Genomic DNA, 15,097 nt, shown 5'->3' with positions numbered 1-15,097 from the left:
GGGAGTGGAAAGAGAGAGAAAGAGAGGCTCCATGCTCAGTGCAGGGCCCAACGCAGGGCTCCATCTCATGACCGTGATCAGGACCCAAGCTGAAATCAGGAGTTGGATGCTCAACCGACTAAGCCACCTAGGCGCCCCTAGGTTTTTCATTTTCTAAGAGGGAGCAGGGACCCTGTGTTGGGGAGCGGGGTCATTTCTGATGGTTCAGTTCCTCTGTTGGTGTTTTTGGTGATGCCCCCCCAAGCCCTAGGAAGGGTCACAGGCTCTGCTGAACACCCCTTCACCTCTCCATGAGCTGGTGTGAGCCCTTCTTCCCACGCCTGGACTGTGCATGGGAGGCAACAGATCCCTGAGGCCCAGCGGCTGTGCAAGGAACATTTGCCAACGAGAGTCATGGGTCTCTTGTGTCCCGGGGTTGTTAGACAAGATCCTCCACATTCTATAACACCATCGTGGTGGGGACAGCCGAGAGACTCTGGGCCCAGAATTCGGTTTTTAATGATACTAGAGACAGGCTTACCAAGAAGCTGCTCAAAATTCTAGGAATGGAAGGGGCTTCACACGTTTTCAAGAGTTTGGAGGCTGCGAATATTACACATATACCTGAAGGTAAAATAAACTGGGTTGTGAGGTAAAGAAGGGCAGTGTAAGCTTGAGAGATAGTACTTCTTAATTTTTCAAAGCCCTTAAACACCTATATATTCAAGATTATGGCAAAGGAAATACTGCCTGTTATGAGCTGAATTCACACACCCAAGTGTACCCCCTCCCAAACTCAATCCCTAGTACTCAGACTGTGACTGTATTTGAAGAGGGGACCTTGGAAGAGGTAACTGAAGCAAAATGAGGCCATTAGGGTGGGTCCTCATCCAATCTGACTGGTGGCCTTATAAGAAGAGGGCATTTGGACATGTGGACACCAAGAATACATGTGCATGGAGGAAAGGCCACGTGAGGACCCAGGGAGAAGATGGACATCTGCAAGCCAAGGACAGAAGCCTCAGGAGATAGCACTTGATCTTGGACTTCCAGCCCCCAGGACTGTGAGGAACCACATTTCCGTCATTTAGGCCTCCCAGCTTATGGGCAGACCCATATGGTGCCTTGGGTCGATCTTCTGCGTGTACCTGACACCACGCACACGTGAGTGATTATAGGGTTGAAGGAGAAGGAACAAAATGGCGTCCAGGAGCTCCTGCTTGCCAGGCACGTAGCAAGAGGGTCAGGCACATGGTAAGTTCTGGAGAGATGGTAGGGACTAGTCCTAGCATTACTATGACCATAGTTATCTTGCTATTCACCAGAGGTGAACACAGGACCAGGTTCCAGAGACAGTGCCCCGTGAGTCATGGGTCGCACAGACGTGTCCCTGCTGGACACCTGCCATGCCAAGCAAGCTAGGTCTGCATTCATGACGCTCGCCTTCCCCCCCACAACTCATTAAACATCTTTGTAGAATTCAGACAAATAAGAAAGTGCTGTTTGGTTTTTGCTTTTGTTTGGAAAAGCAAGAGATTCCCCTGGCCTAGGACTAGACGTCTGTGACTTGACTTCTCTTTGGGGTAGGTGGGAACATTTGTTCATTAAAAAGTTTTTTTTTGATGTTTATTTTTGAGAGAGAGGGAGAGACAGAGTGTGAGCAGGGGAGGGGTGGAGATAGACGGACAGGCTCCAGGCTCTGAGCTGTCAGCGCAGGGCCTGATGCGGGGCTCAAACTCACAATCCGCGAGACCACGACCTGAGCTGAAGTTGGACGCTTAACCGACTGAGCCACCCAAGCACCCCAACATTTGTTCATTTAAATAAGGTTTTCAACTCTGGGTGCCTCAGCTGTAAAATGTATGCTGACGGCCTGCATGCGCATTTAGGTGGCAGAAGCCCTGTGGGGGACGGCGAGGTAATAAGGAGAAGAGGGTTTCCCCTGTCCTCTCTCCCACCCTGGTAACCTGAGCTGTGTGGCCTTGAATAAGGCATTTGGCATCTATAATGGGACGTTGCTCTTCCCTAGTTGCTCTTGACAGCCCTTCCAAGGGACACCTGGGGATTTCACCTGTGACCTTGGAGAAATTGAACCACTTCCAGTTGTAGGAAACTAGATATCCCATGGATCCCTAGGAATGCCATGCGCCTCTGCAGGGCCAGCCTGGGGGACGGCATGGCCTTGAGCACCAGACCCCAGGATGCCCCAGCTGGGTCTGCTGGGCTGCTCGGCCCAGGCTCACCCACCCTGGGATCAGTGAGTACTGGGTATGTCACATGCCCAAGCACCACACTTGTGGCACAGACGGCTGGAAACCGAGGATGGGCAAATGTGAGTGGTCCCAATATGACTGTCTTGAGTCCTGAGAGCCGCAGAAGGGTCCATGGGCTTCCTTCAGTCCGGCTGGGTTCCCAGAAGGGTGTTTCCTCAGATTGGCTGCCTAGTGGCATCCCCATCACCCCCTGGCAGCATATCCACGAGGAGAATACCCAGGCCCCCACTCCAGACCTGCTGACTCAGGATCTGAGGCTGAGGCCAGCAGTTCTGTGTGCTAACGGGCACTCCGGGGGTTCTGACTTGCACGAAATGTGCCGATCACTCACTTGACACAGGACCTGATCACCTGGCAGAGGCTCCCCTCCACCCCCTGATGGCCAGTCTCCAACTCTGAATTCACTTGTAGAGGTGATTTAAAAAATGCAGTTTCCTGGGCCAGCCCCCTGGGAACTCCACTTTAGGTGTGCGGAATGTTCTAGGTGGTTGGGATGCACGAGAATCCCCGGCCACATCTGAGCCGCACTTTCTCTGTGTGACTCTGTGTCATCTCTCGGCTGGATCATGGTCACTGGCTTCATCGCCACCTCCCCCTGTTCCTCACACACAAGTTGCTTTGTTCCTGCTATCTGCCCGGTCTGTAATGTCCTTCTTGCCTTTCCCTCCTCTCCAGAGTCCCCACTCTGCACTTGAAGGCTCAGCTCAAAGAACGTCTCCTCTCGAAGCCTCCCCCACCGCCCTCCCTGCCCCTTCTCCTCCTCCCCCGCCCCCCAAACGTGTTCCCGCTGCAAGTCTGAGGTAGTGTCCTTATAAGGCCCAGTGGGCGTGGACGGGACTGTATTACGATTCTGGTGATTCCCTGGGGCCTGGCACTCAGCGAGAGATTCATACTTGTTTGTACGCCTTTCAATTCAATTTATTTCAGTCCAATTCAACTCAATGCAATTCAACTTAATTCATGTCAGCATAATGAAAGGGCCCTGGGGAGCCTATTATGAGCACCAGCACACAGAAGCCAGGCCTCAGAGACGGAGGAAGGACCCCACTCATGGAAAAGGCCTGCTCACTTGCCATCACGGGGAGCATTATTCAGCTCTTCCTGCTCCCGAGGCCCTGCGAGTGCCACGGTTGCCCAACTCCTTCTGAGGCCCCTCTCGGCCCAGCTCATCTCGGAACATGTTCCTAAGATGAACCTGGAAGCTGCTAAGGTGTGTGTTGCAACCAAGTCCCTTCACCCAGAGCCGCCTGTCTCCTGACCTTTGCCACCATCTACGTAATGGGGTAAGAGCAAGCTGAACGGAATGAATCTACTGCTTGGGGCATACAGTTCACTCGGTCCTCGCTGTTGGCGGGTCCCCACATCCCCATCCTACCTGCTGGCAGGGGAGGCCTGATGGGCTAGGACACGTCCACCCAGAAACAACGCACGACAGCCGTTATTCAAAAGCCACAAAGCCCTGGTCGCACAGCCATTCCCAGCGGTGGCTTTTCCGCGGGAGCCAGGGGAGGATCCAGCTGAGGGGGCTGGTGCTGTCCTAGGTTTCACAAATAGCAAAATGGTGCAGAGAGGATGGCCGGTCTCCAGGAACCGCATGTCCGGGGGGTGGGGTTTCCTTGCAGCAGGCTTGTGGGGAGCCGTAGCCCCAGCCCCTGGAGACCATAGATGGCAGAAGCTTCGGGAGAGGTCTGATGACAACATCAGTGCGTCTCCCTCCTCCTGCGTCTGAAACAACAAAGGGAGAGAGTGACCTCCTGAGAGGCTTCGGGACAGCCCTTGAATCACTTCCCGACCCGGGGTGCGGTGTGTGGCTGGTGTGGCTGGACAGAGGCCACTGGGCTGTGGGCCCCCCTGCCCACCAAAGATGCTTCGTGCTGCTCTTTCGGGTCCAAATATTTCACATGAGAAAAGACCCAGAGAATCTCCCCCACCCTGACCCTCCCACACGCCAAGAAGAAGCAAATGGGAAAATCTTAAACTGGGATTCGAAGTTTCTAAAATCGGTCCATCCTGTGATTCCCCAAGGGAAGGATAAACACAGTGCCTCTTTATTGGGCTTTAGTCAAGACTTTCATGCTTTCAGCGAGAACCCGGCATAAAAAGAAATAAAAAAAAACTTAGCCATGCTCCACGAGTAAAGCAGAAAAAGCCACAAAGCCTGATCCGGAGAGAGCTGGGTGGGGGTTTGCTTTGTGACTGAACCCGCTCAAGGATAGTCTCACGCACTCTTTCATTCACTCAGCATTATGTATGAAGCACCTACTACGTGCCAGGCCCTGAACTGGGAGCGGGGGCTGCCCTGGCGAACAAGATGTGGTCCCTGCTCTCACAGAGCTTGCAGCAGAGTGGGGGACACAGGAACACAACCACCAGGATTAGATCGAGTCGCTGAGAATGGCGATATAGGAACAGCGCCCCCAGACCTGTGGGTGCCTGGAAGAGGGGTGCGGGAGGCTAAGAAAGCTTCCTTTTGAAGAGGTGACGTGAAAACCGAGGTTGAACAAACTAAATGAGACCCCCACGTCTCCCGGGTCATCAGTATCAACAACAGTAACGACAAAACAGCAGAAGCAGGTGCCTCTTGGCTCACGGCACTGAGCGGGGCTCCTCATCACTTCTGTGCTGTTCCTGCCAGAAAGGCATAATATGAATCTGAGGGCAAGGAAATAGCACATGAGCTCTAGCTGGGGGACATTCTGCAAAGGAACCTGCCTGACTCCTTAAACATGCTTTTTTGAGTCCCGAGACACTGAGGGAGTGTTTCAGGTTAAAAGAAACTAAGGAGACCTGACAACTAAATGTAACAGGTGATCCCGGACTGGCTCCTGGACCAGAAAAAAAATGCAGCCGTGATGACCATCACTGAGACAATTAGTGAAACCCGACCACAGCCTGTGGATTAGAAAACCTCGCATCAGTGTTAAACTCCCGGACTCCGACCACTGTAATTTGGTTATATAAGAGAGTGCATTTGTCTTTTGGACATAAACACGGGTGTGTTCAGGGGCAAAGGGGCATCATGTCTACAATTCACCCTCAAATAGGTCAGCGTGTACGTGTATGTGTATATGTGGCAAAATGTTAACGAGTAATGATCAGCATGAGGGTTAAGAGTAGAGGGAATTTGGGCTATGTTGCAACTTTTCTGGAAGTTTGAAACTGTATCAGATTGAAAGGTTACCCGCAAGCGAGGTGCTCGGCCAGCAGGTAGGGGCAGAGTGTCAGGGTCCTCCATCTAGGGAGAGGGCTGGACGGTGGCAACAGGGTGCTGTGCGCAGAGGACAGGCAGCTCAGCGAGGGAACGGTTTCAACGTGGGGACTAGTGAGACAGCGGCTCCGAGGTCCGGGGGAAACAAACAGTGGAGGATTTGGTCTTCGTCATGCAGGCTGTGGGGAGACGCCGCAAGGTTTTAAGCAGGGGAGAGCGACAGGATCGGGAGGCCAATCTGTGATGAGCACAGGGCAGTGTGTGGGTGGTGGTGGGTTTGAAGGGGACCGGGCTGGCAGTGGGACGTGGGGTCTGAGCTACCCCAGCAATGACAAGTGACAGCCAGCACCACGCCCCCGTGGGCCAGCTGTACTTGTCAAATGCAGGAAGTGAGCTGAGCAGAGACTGGTAAGAGGTAGGAAGGAGGGGGGACCTGTAAAACGGGGGCTTCCCGTGGCAGTGACCACACCAACGGAGGCAGGAAACACTGAAGGAGAAAGTGACCTAGGGAGAAAAGTGACCAATTCCCAGATTGAGTTTGAGGTGGCTTTGGGACATCAGTGTTTGGGAGGATGGGTCTGACAGCCCTGGGAGGGTTCCCGGTGCCTTGGGCCAGGGCTCCTGGAGTCACACTGCCCAGGTCCAGATCCTGGATGGCCTTACTATCTCTAAAGCAGGGTAATGACAGTGGGCAATCTGCCTTATTGCTCGAGGCCTCCGTTTCCTTGGCTGTACCACGATGGTATTAGAGCCTTTCTCATAGGGCAGGGGGCCCTGGCCATTAAATGAGTGAACACAAGTAAAATGCTTAGAAGAGTTTCTGGATCACAGGAAGTGCTCAAAGGGTCAGCCGCCACCACTGCCTTTAGCTGGCCTCTGGGGCATCCCAGAAGAGGGCAGGAACGATAGGAAAAGGCAAGCGAAGCAGCCCCATTCCTGTACAAGCAGAAGGAGGGTCCCCAGAGCCCAGCAACCCAACCCATCCCCGTCTGTGGTGCAGGTGCTGCCCTGCCCTTCGGCTAGTTAGGGGTTCCCCGGGGGCCAGCAGAGAAGATGGGCTCCTTCCTTTGCACCAGGTAGTGCTTCGGGTGGGACACCAGGCTCTCCTGGGGGCACACTGTAGCATGTGGGAGCACTGGGTATGCTTATTAAAATGCAGATTACTGGGCTCCAGCCCAGAACTCAAGTCAGAAGCTCTGGGGATGGTGCCCTGAACACTGTGCTTTAAGCAAGCCTCCTCCATCCAATCTTATGGGCACCTGCATTCATGAATGCTGCCTGACAGCAAATAACTGCTGAAGTAATGCATTTTGGAGGGAGGGAACAAATGGTGATTATTTCCAACCTTAGTTGCAAATAATTATTTTGGACCCTTAAATTACACTACTCAATACAGTATGTATGACTTTAAGTGGCTAGGTGTTTTCCATCATCTTAATACAGTGTTCCCTTGGAAAAAAAAATAATGGGAATATTTTAGAAAGAAAAATCCATGTAGGCTGAGGTGGTTATTATTACTTTTTACTTTAGCCTACAAAGGAAGAATGATAGGTCTCCTCAAATATATGAAGGACTGTCATGAGAGAAAACAAGCAGATTTTTTCTAAGATGATCTGGGGAAAACTGGGAAACAGACCACAAGGAGGCAATTTGTGTTCAAGAAAGAATTGTCTAATAGGGGAGCTGTCCAAGGATGGAATGGGTGCCTGGCCCAGTGGAGGTGTCCATACGGGGGGGTCACAGAAGAGAGTCTTGGACTGGCAAAAGCTAGACCAGATAACTCATAAGATTCTTTCTAACTGTAATAACATATGAGGCTCTGTTAAGTACAGAAAATAGGAAGGGCACCACCCTTTAGAATTTCACAGGATGATTTTTTAGCTGCTGACACACAAAAATTACTTATGAGGAAAAGAAACCTACTTCTTACTGGTGAAAATTAGGTTACTCTGGACCAGGCTTTGAGATAAGCTTTCTTTACATGCAGTTATCTTAATAAGTTCAATGCAACACTTGACATATAGTGAGGGCTTTATAAATATTCATTGAATATTAGTGACTAATAACTCCAGTTACTATTCCCATTTTACAGAAGAAACAGGCTGAGACCAGTTAAGTGGCAAGTCTAAGGTTATCCAGCCACTAAGTGGGTGAGCCTTGAGTCAAGCAAAATCTAGTTTCAATAGCTATTAACCATCACACTGCACTCATGTCCAACAAGCGAAAATATTTGGTTAGTTCATCTGAAGTAAACGTGTGTGTGTGTGTGTGTGTGTGTGTGTGTACATGATGGAGGCAAAGCAGAGGGGTGGATGGCTCTTGGAAGGTTAAGATTAATCTAGAGAACACATTCTGGGTGTGGTTGGCTGGAGGGGTGTCTTTTACAGCATTCACCTTTCTACTGATGTGATCCTTCAAATAACTTAAAAATCCAAATCATTTCATTGACATCTTAGCAAAAGCACCATTTCTCACTTTGATGTTTAGTTTTGGGGGTTAGTTGTGGGGAGCAGAGGCATGCATAGTGTGGTTGGGCTGCATTGGTTGAAACAGTAGTTTGCTTTAGGAGAGAAAAATTCCTAACACAGACTTGTCTTCTTCCCAATCCTTCACCTTTCTAGCAATGTTAAGGGGTAGCCCTGGGAGTCAACACTTCACTGTTGTACCAACTGTTAGCAGCAGAGGGCAGCAAAACACACCCACGCAGACAGGTAACCTGGGAATAACAGGATTCTAAAAGAAGAGTACTACTGATTTAAAATTATGAAACCCAAGGGCATCTGGGTGGCCCAGTTGGTTGAGCATCCGACTCTTGATTTCAGCTCAGGTTACAATCTCACGGTTTGCGGAACTGAGCCCCGAGTTGGGCTTTGCACACTGTGTGGAGCCTGCTTGGGATTCTCTCACTTGCCCTCTGGCCCTCCCCCATTCATTCTCTCTCTCCCTCTCCCTCTCTCAAAAAAAACTTAAAAAATAATAAATTATGAAACCCAAAACACACAATTATTCCTATTACAAATTCAGTAATTAAAAAAATATATCTATATCTATCTTAACACAGCTAGTCTCTTGACTTGAAACACTACCTGAAGGGGGCTTACACTGCTAGTATTCTTTGGTCTCTTTCTTTATGGTGATCCTGTAATGGCTAGTGGGCAGCCTCTGTGCACCTATGATAGCTACTTAGCTGTCTCAACTTGGTATAATTTACTAAGTTTGTCATTATGCATTTAACAACAAAAAAACACATTTAAGGTTACAATTCAGTCACAATTTGGGAACTGACTTCATTTTGAAGCCACAGCTTCCTTATTTTTTCACTTCCTTTTTTCTAGAACTCACCTACAGGATTTCGTATCAACCACACTTTAGCAACTCTTGGGCACTTGCTTGCCAGTTTCCTTTTTTTGTTTCAGTAAGTGCTTCCTTGCGGGGCTGAAATGTACCACGAAGAGGCCGTTTCAGCCTCTTATTCTCTAGAAGCCTCCAGGGTACAGTCTTCCGCCACGTGAGCCTGGAAGTCTGGTGCGTATGTGCACAGAGGGAAGCCAAGACTCGGGCATGTGTGAATCCAAAGCACAGCAATTCAGCCTATTTTCTGCTGAGTTGCCAGTGAATGGTGACCAGACTCCCACCTGGAAAACTTCCGTATCATGAGGGAGATCCTGTGAAAGTTCTGGACACAGACACACCTGTATTCTGATCTCAGCTTTGTCACTTAATAGTTGAGTGATTTTTAGTAAGCTACTTGTGTATTCAGGTCCCTCACTTGCAAAATGAGGATATACCTACTTCACCGTATGGTTGTGTGATAATTAAATAATCCATATATATTCAAACATTTATCATGTGTTAGTAATGGTTTAAGCCTTGGTGATCCGGTTAAGTTAAATAAAATTCCTGCTGTCACAAAAATTTCCATTTCCAAAGGGGGTGACAGATAATGGAAGAACAAGGTAATCTCAGATAGTGGTGAGGGAATACGGACAATAAACAGTGGTGTGATGCAGGTGCTTGAGCAGAGGCCTTGGATGAGGTAAGCAGGTCAGGGAAGGCTAGCCGGCAAGGAGAATCAAGGACAATGTGTGGGCTCAAGACCTGCCAAGGCTGGGGGCCAGAGGGAAGCAGAAGAGATGTGAGAGGCAAGGGAATACCAGAGCGCCTGTGGACGATGGTGGGTCTCCATGCTCCAACTTAAGTGGGACTGGAGTCCAGACAAGGGGCCGGACTGGAATCACTGGGCCATCATGGGCACAGGGATTGGCGGACAAGGTGTGGGGGAAGAGCGCCAGCACTCAGTGCCTGGCACAAACCTGGCTACAGAGATCGTTTATTAAATTCGAAAAATAACACATGGGAAGGTTTGGTTCCTTTAAGGAAAAAATGAAAAATACTCTCAAGGATTTTCCATCAATAATCTATCTTAATTTTTTTGAATATATAAAGTGACCATACATCCAAGTTTTAAAGATGGGCTCATTTTATGAGCTACAGCAAAACTGCCCACAACCATTGTGATTATTATACTCATTGTAGGAGGCTCCGATAAATTTAACACTTATTTCTTCCATTATAAAATATAAGCATATTACAAACATCTTGAAAAGGAAAAAAAAAGTCTATCACCCTACCACAAAAACCTACTTTAGCATTCTGTGGGTATACTGCTCTTTAGACTTTGGACTAATCTGAAATTTATAGAATACAGCGTGTTTTAAGCATTGTGGACAAGAAACTAAAATGCTGGTTTCTTACTGTCCTAATATTTTGATTCTTCATTTTTTTTTTTCCCTTTCAGCAGCAAAGACTAAAAAACATGACATAGTTACAAACACTAAATTTCCAAAGTTTTTTGGAGATCTCCATACTTTTTCCATGAAGAACACATTAATTCAGTTCTGCCACTTATAATAAAATCTTGAAAAGGAAATTCTAGGTACTGACTCATCAATATGTGCTGAGTAAGCTAAATCAAAGATGCATCTCTGCTTGCTTAAAAAATGTCTAAAAGGTCAGAGGATGCAGTCTGTACAATTACTGGGAACCCAAACTCTCAATATGTGAGAGTGGTGGGGGGTGGGTTTTACGTCCACCACCTGAACAGTCAACTCACTGACAAATAGCACAAAACTCACCCTAAATCATCTTTATTCTAAAAGAAGACTTTGTTACTTGAAATGTCGGAATTTTAAATGCAGACAATGTGTGAAGCTTTTTTTTTTTTTTCTTACAAATTCCAGGGGGTAATTAAGATCAATATTGTAGTTTTCCTTTTTTTGCTTAATGTTTTAGATTCACTTCGTGCTTCTCATCGTTAAGACCTAGAAGTAATATGCAGTGGCACTTTAGGAAACATTTTTACTGCATACAAATACTTTCGAGATCAGCTTTAATGAAGGGATATGTAAATTTTAGAAGATGCAGCAGACGGTTTGGGCGGTAGGTTAGACCAATGGAAATAACAAAGAAAAAGGGTGTTCTTGAATTTACGAAACTGGAAAAACTGTGATAAGAGATACTCATACAGCAGGAACATTCTCAAAGCTGCACAAGAATGTTATGGTTTAATCAGGCCAACTTTCGTTGAAGAGTCCTACAAGACAGCCAGATAACATCTTAGATACAGTCACCAAATAAAATCTCACACTGCAGAAGAAAGTTGTGTCATAAATAACCTGATTAAAATACACTGCTAGAAATCACATTTCCAAGTCTGAAAGCACTGGAATTAAAATACTAAACCCAAGACCTCCTGCAATGAATTAGGAAATATTAAAAGAAATATTTTGAACCAGAAGTAGTTTTGCCTATGATGAATTGAGTTCAGATTTCTTTGAAGTTCTTAAATTGTTAGATTTTGAAGCAGAATTGTAATCTAATTTAATTCATAGCAGAGCTAAAATTAGTTAAGAATTTATTAAATACTTATGTGCAAATGACTATACTCGGACTTTTTAAGATTTAATACTGGATAAATGAGTCGTGTTACTAGAGAATGGTGAGAAGTTAGGGGAGATTCACGCAGGGAAATAAACATCTGTGACATGTTTGTTCGGGGTTACAATAAAAAGTTTAAGTGAACAGGAAATCACAGGCAGGAGGGCACCAGGAAAATAGCTGGGGATTGAGGTAATAAACACAGCAGATAAAGCTATTCAAAGCCAGTACAGAGAGAACAATGACCAAAGGTTGGGGTTAGTCAGCAGTGACATGTAAAGGAGGTAAGAGCATCACAGGAACTAAGGGGAATTGGCAGGGGGGCCTGGTGGCCAGTGGGTTAAATGCACAAGTGGAGGCCAGAGAACTGAGTTGCAGAAGGCTGGCAAGTAGGGAACCATGAGATCCTGAGAGCAGGTTTGTGGGGACAGAAGCTAAATTGAATGAAATGAAAAGACTGAAAGCCTAATGAAGAAAAAGAAGCCAATAGCTTAAGAGATACTTTGACGAAGAGAGAAAACAACATAAACAGCAATGCAGGTCGAGGGGCAAGAGAATCCTGCAAAAGACTTAAGACAGGAGGGTTTCTGTATAGGTGGGCACAAAAAGAAAAAAGTCAGAGATGGTGAGGACAATGGGAAAGGAGGTGCACATCTGGAAATAGAAGTCTCAAGAATCTGAGAAATGGGATTGGTGACAGTTGAGTAAGGTCCCATAACAGTTCTGGGCACCTCGTGTAGACAGCATCAGCACAGTAAAGTCTTCACTGCACAGATAACCAAGACAGCGCCCGTCTAGGATTCCTCCTCGAAACCAGATCTATCAGGCCATCAGCCATGTGAAAAGTCACTGTAGTGCTCCATGGGTCACAGGATCTTACCGGTGGTTCTGGAAATGACAATACTCTAGGAAGGGCTCTGCGGACGGCTTCAGGACAGGCAGCCGACAGCCCCCTCTAGGTCTTATTTTCCCACTTAGTGAAGACACAGAGTGCCAGCAGCTTGTAGGGGTGAATTCAAATACACAACCAGTATTTCTAAGCCATGGAAAGTTCACTTGATTATGAACAGTTTTGAGACATTAAATTCAAGACCTTAAAATACATAGGACTCTAATCATCAACTGCCTGGAAGAGTTCAAGGAATGAAGTCCTGTTTTCAAGTATACTGAGAACCAACTGCTTTAAATCTTCTACAGGTCTTTTTAAAAGAGCCACTGTCCAGAGTATTTATAAATCCATCTTGACTTCTGGCTGTGACAGCACAAAAAAACACAGAACATATCTAACCTCAGAGAAGCTATCAAGCCAATCCTAAGCAATGAAACTAGAACACAGGTAAGCATATTTTGTGCGTGAATGTGAACGTGCTCCCTGAGTATTCACGGATCTTGTCCCAGTAAAGCTAGAGATAGCAATGGGCCAAATCTGCACCATGGGTGCATGGGTGCCCCATGGGTGCATGGGTGCCTGTGGGCAACTTGAAGTGGTTTCATCACAGATAATGCAGTTATCTAGGATAGTTGTATTAAGAATGTATAGAAGAACACAGATGTTTGATGTGTGTGTGTGTGTGTGTGTGTATATATATATCTACATATGTGTGTATATGTGTGTGTATATACATATATATGTACACACATATATACATGTGTGCATATATACACACATGTGTGTATATATGTGTGTGTGTATATATATGTGTGTATATATATATATATATATATATATATATATATATATATATACTTGCTCAATCTGAACACTATTCTTGACTAAAATATTTCTCCTACCCCTTTCTAAAATGCTTTTAGAGCCTGAGCACCTATTTTGACGAATGTAAAACGGATGATCAAATAGATTTCTGAAGATACACAAACATGACTGATTTTCTTTGTGTGGCTTGGTGTGAAGCTCAAAGAAATTCTGAGGGCTTTCAAAAATGTTTTGAAAAGCACTGCCACCACTGGAAAACCTGTAGCCACTCCAAGGGTTCTGAAAGACAGAATTCTCAGCTTGATGTGCAGGCTCTAAGAGATTACAACAGCACTCCCAGTGCCAGCCCCACTACTCTGGTTCACTGTTAAATGTGGAGCGCTGGCCACATTACATGTCCGTCTTAAGACTTCCACTCTTTAGCTTAAAAAACCACCAGGATTTAGCTTTCCCATACAGATTTAACTATATTACTCCACAGAGAAGTCCAAAAAGTGCCAGGTACACCACTGCGCATACGCATCATGGGACGTTAACAGCGTGGCGCTTTGTGACAGCAGCAGCAATCACTTCCATAGCTTCTGGTGTGCTAGGCTATGTTGTTCTGAACCGCTAACAACTCCAAAAGGTCGGTACCCAAAACTGAAGCCAATGAGGTGATACGACTTTCTCCAATTAAGAGAGCTAGGATTCGAACCTCAGGCAGCCTCTAGGCAGTCCATTCTGTACCTTAGTTCTTTTTCGTTTTGCTAAGTTAACAAAATTTAAGAAGAATCATTTAATAATACTGTATTAAGTAAGGGTTCGTAGGTAACACAATCAGACAATTTGGGACTGACACTTCGAGTATCTCTCAATTTAAAAAGAACACATCAAGACTTCAGAGATGAGCTGCTTTCTCAAGGCCACCATTGGCTAGTGGCCATGGTGGACCACACCCTAATCCCAACGCTAGCATACCATACCATCTGTCCTTGTTCAACCTGACAATTGCCAATGATATTGGGTTATCACCAGAAATACCTCTGAACACAATCCCATGGAAGAGTTGACAAATGAAAATTGGCCCACACTTTCTCATACTTTCTTTAAACCTTGTGGTTCCCACATGACAACTGCAAGCTAGAAATTGGGGATAAAAGGCAAACAAGATGCGGAACTCAGTCTAGCAGAGGGAAAAGCAACACAGTGATAAACTGACATAGGTACTACAACAGAAGTCTACATACGGGCTGTCCTTCATGTTTTCTAGAGGACATGGGATTTTCTTTTTAATGCTCCATGATGCCCACTAAGCAAAATCCCTACTTGAATAGATAGAAGACACAAGCCTAACCTACAATCCCAATTTTGTGTACTTGTATAACCCAAGAATGAATAGCTCACCCCTGAATGCAGGGTTTGGGTTGCCAATTCCCATGCATTAAAAAATTCACATATACCTTTTGAGTAATTCCAAAAACTTAACTCCAAAATATCTGCCAAAATTAAGTACTAATCAGCCTACTGCTGACCAGAACCCTTACCAATAATATAATCAATTAACATATATTTGTATATTACATACTATATCCCTGTAATAAAGCTTTAGAAAAAAGGTTAAGAAAATCATAAGAGGAGGGGCGCCTGGATGGCTCAGTCAGTTAAGCATCTGACTCTAGCTCATGATCTCAGTTTGTGGGTTCAAGCCCCATGTCAGGCTCTCTGCTGACAGCTCAGAGCCTGGAGCCTACTTCAGATTCTGTGCCTCCCTCTCTGCCCCTGCCCCACTCATACGCTGTCTCTCTCAAAAATAAAACATTAAAAGGGGTGCCTGGGTGGCTCAGTCCGTTAAGCATCCGACTTCGGCTCAGGTCATGATCTCACAGTCCGCGAGTTCAAGCCCCGCGTCGGGCTCTGTGCTGACAGCTCAGAGCCTGGAGCCTGCTTCACATCCTGTGTCTCCCTCCCTCTCTGCCCCTTCCCTGCTCATGCTCTGTCTCTGTC

General features: G+C 46.5%; 1 protein-coding gene across 1 annotated transcript in view; it reads right to left on the bottom strand.

Moving 5' to 3' along the window:
• Window positions 1-3,155: 3,155 nt before the first annotated feature.
• Window positions 3,156-15,097, bottom strand: part of SSR1 (signal sequence receptor subunit 1) — a 40,250-nt gene continuing 28,308 nt past the window's right edge. The window contains exon 9 of the mRNA XM_019419817.2: window positions 3,156-3,977. Coding sequence (XP_019275362.1) covers window positions 3,953-3,977 — 25 coding nt within the window. The 3' untranslated portion in view covers window positions 3,156-3,952. The remainder of the gene's footprint in view (window positions 3,978-15,097) is intronic.

This window comes from Panthera pardus, unplaced genomic scaffold (genome assembly GCF_024362965.1).
Source record: "Panthera pardus isolate Hobbes unplaced genomic scaffold, ASM2436296v1 HiC_scaffold_17, whole genome shotgun sequence".
Classification (NCBI taxonomy): domain Eukaryota; kingdom Metazoa; phylum Chordata; class Mammalia; order Carnivora; family Felidae; genus Panthera; species Panthera pardus.
Note: the sequence above shows the minus strand (reverse complement) of the source record. Positions and strands in the feature narration are given on the sequence as shown.